This window comes from Nestor notabilis, unplaced genomic scaffold, assembly GCF_000696875.1.
Source record: "Nestor notabilis isolate BGI_N333 unplaced genomic scaffold, ASM69687v1 scaffold8481, whole genome shotgun sequence".
In the NCBI taxonomy this organism is placed as follows: Eukaryota; Metazoa; Chordata; class Aves; order Psittaciformes; family Psittacidae; genus Nestor; species Nestor notabilis.
Window position 1 is genome coordinate 72,448 of NW_009915084.1, and position 1,001 is coordinate 73,448.

Below are 1,001 nucleotides of genomic sequence, written 5' to 3' on the forward strand. Positions count from 1 at the left end.
GCAAAAAATAGCTGTTACATCATAAGCCTTATTTACAAAAACTGTTTACAAACGTTTTTGGCTGTACAGCTGAAAGCCAGATACTAATGTTAGGTGTAGAAGATGGAGGTAACAGTTTAAAAATATTGTGCAAAAAAATACATTCTGATAGAAAATAGACAGTGGGGAGACACAAACATACACGGAAAATCTGCTTGCAAATAATCCGAGGCCGTGTTTTTACAACAGAATATTACAACACGTTTGCATTTATCCCCCCCAGTCTACAGTCCTCAGTCTGGGGTGCTGCTGCTGCTTCATTAAGGATTAAGGCATCACCATCACAGCCAGCACACTTTCCATCTGTCTCAGTCCCTGCAGCAAAGCTCCCAGCCTGCAACCCAGGTGGTCTCAAGAGCAGGCATTCTGCTCAATGTACATCTTAGACAAGGACACCGCCATGGACTTGGCCAGCTCCTCATCCCGCCTGCGCTGTACCTGAGTCTGTCTGCACCAGGCCTCGTACTCTGGGTTGGGGCACATGCGGTCCAGCACAGCATCATAGTGCCCATTGCTAAGCCAGCTCAGCCAGATACTGGGCCGTGTTGGGTCCTCGGGCCCCAGGTAGTGAACCATGGTGGAAACAGTGGGGCTCTCGGGCCGGCCGCCTGTGGTGAGGTGGATGTTCACGTTCAGCATCTGCCCCATGGCCAGCAGCTCCGGGTAGCCAGCCCAGGCCCCGTCCTGAGCGGCGGCGATGAGAAACTCGCCCACGTCGCCCTCGATGATAGGGTTGAAGTGGTCCAGGTGGTCCGCGATGTAGTGCACGGTCTGCTCGCGGGGCTCGCTGTGCAGCCGCTGGTCCCCGTACACCGCCTTGCAGACGGCGCGGTACAGGCAGTTCCCGTCGGGGATGATGTGGAAACGGAACCGGCCCTTCTGCCGCAGGTACTTGTCTTGCTTCTCCCCCTCGGCCAGGTAGAGCGCCAGCTTCTCGCTGCGCTCCGGCCTCCCGCCCGACA

At 55.3% G+C, this 1,001-nt stretch overlaps 1 protein-coding gene across 1 annotated transcript; it reads right to left on the reverse strand.

Annotated features, from left to right (window-relative positions):
• Window positions 1–390: 390 nt before the first annotated feature.
• Window positions 391–987, reverse strand: LOC104399249 (OTU domain-containing protein 1-like; the record flags this gene model as incomplete). The annotated part of the gene is made up of 1 exon (XM_010023944.1): window positions 391–987. A coding segment is annotated over one exon (597 nt), but the record flags the coding sequence as incomplete, so codon positions are not given.
• Window positions 988–1,001: the final 14 nt, after the last annotated feature.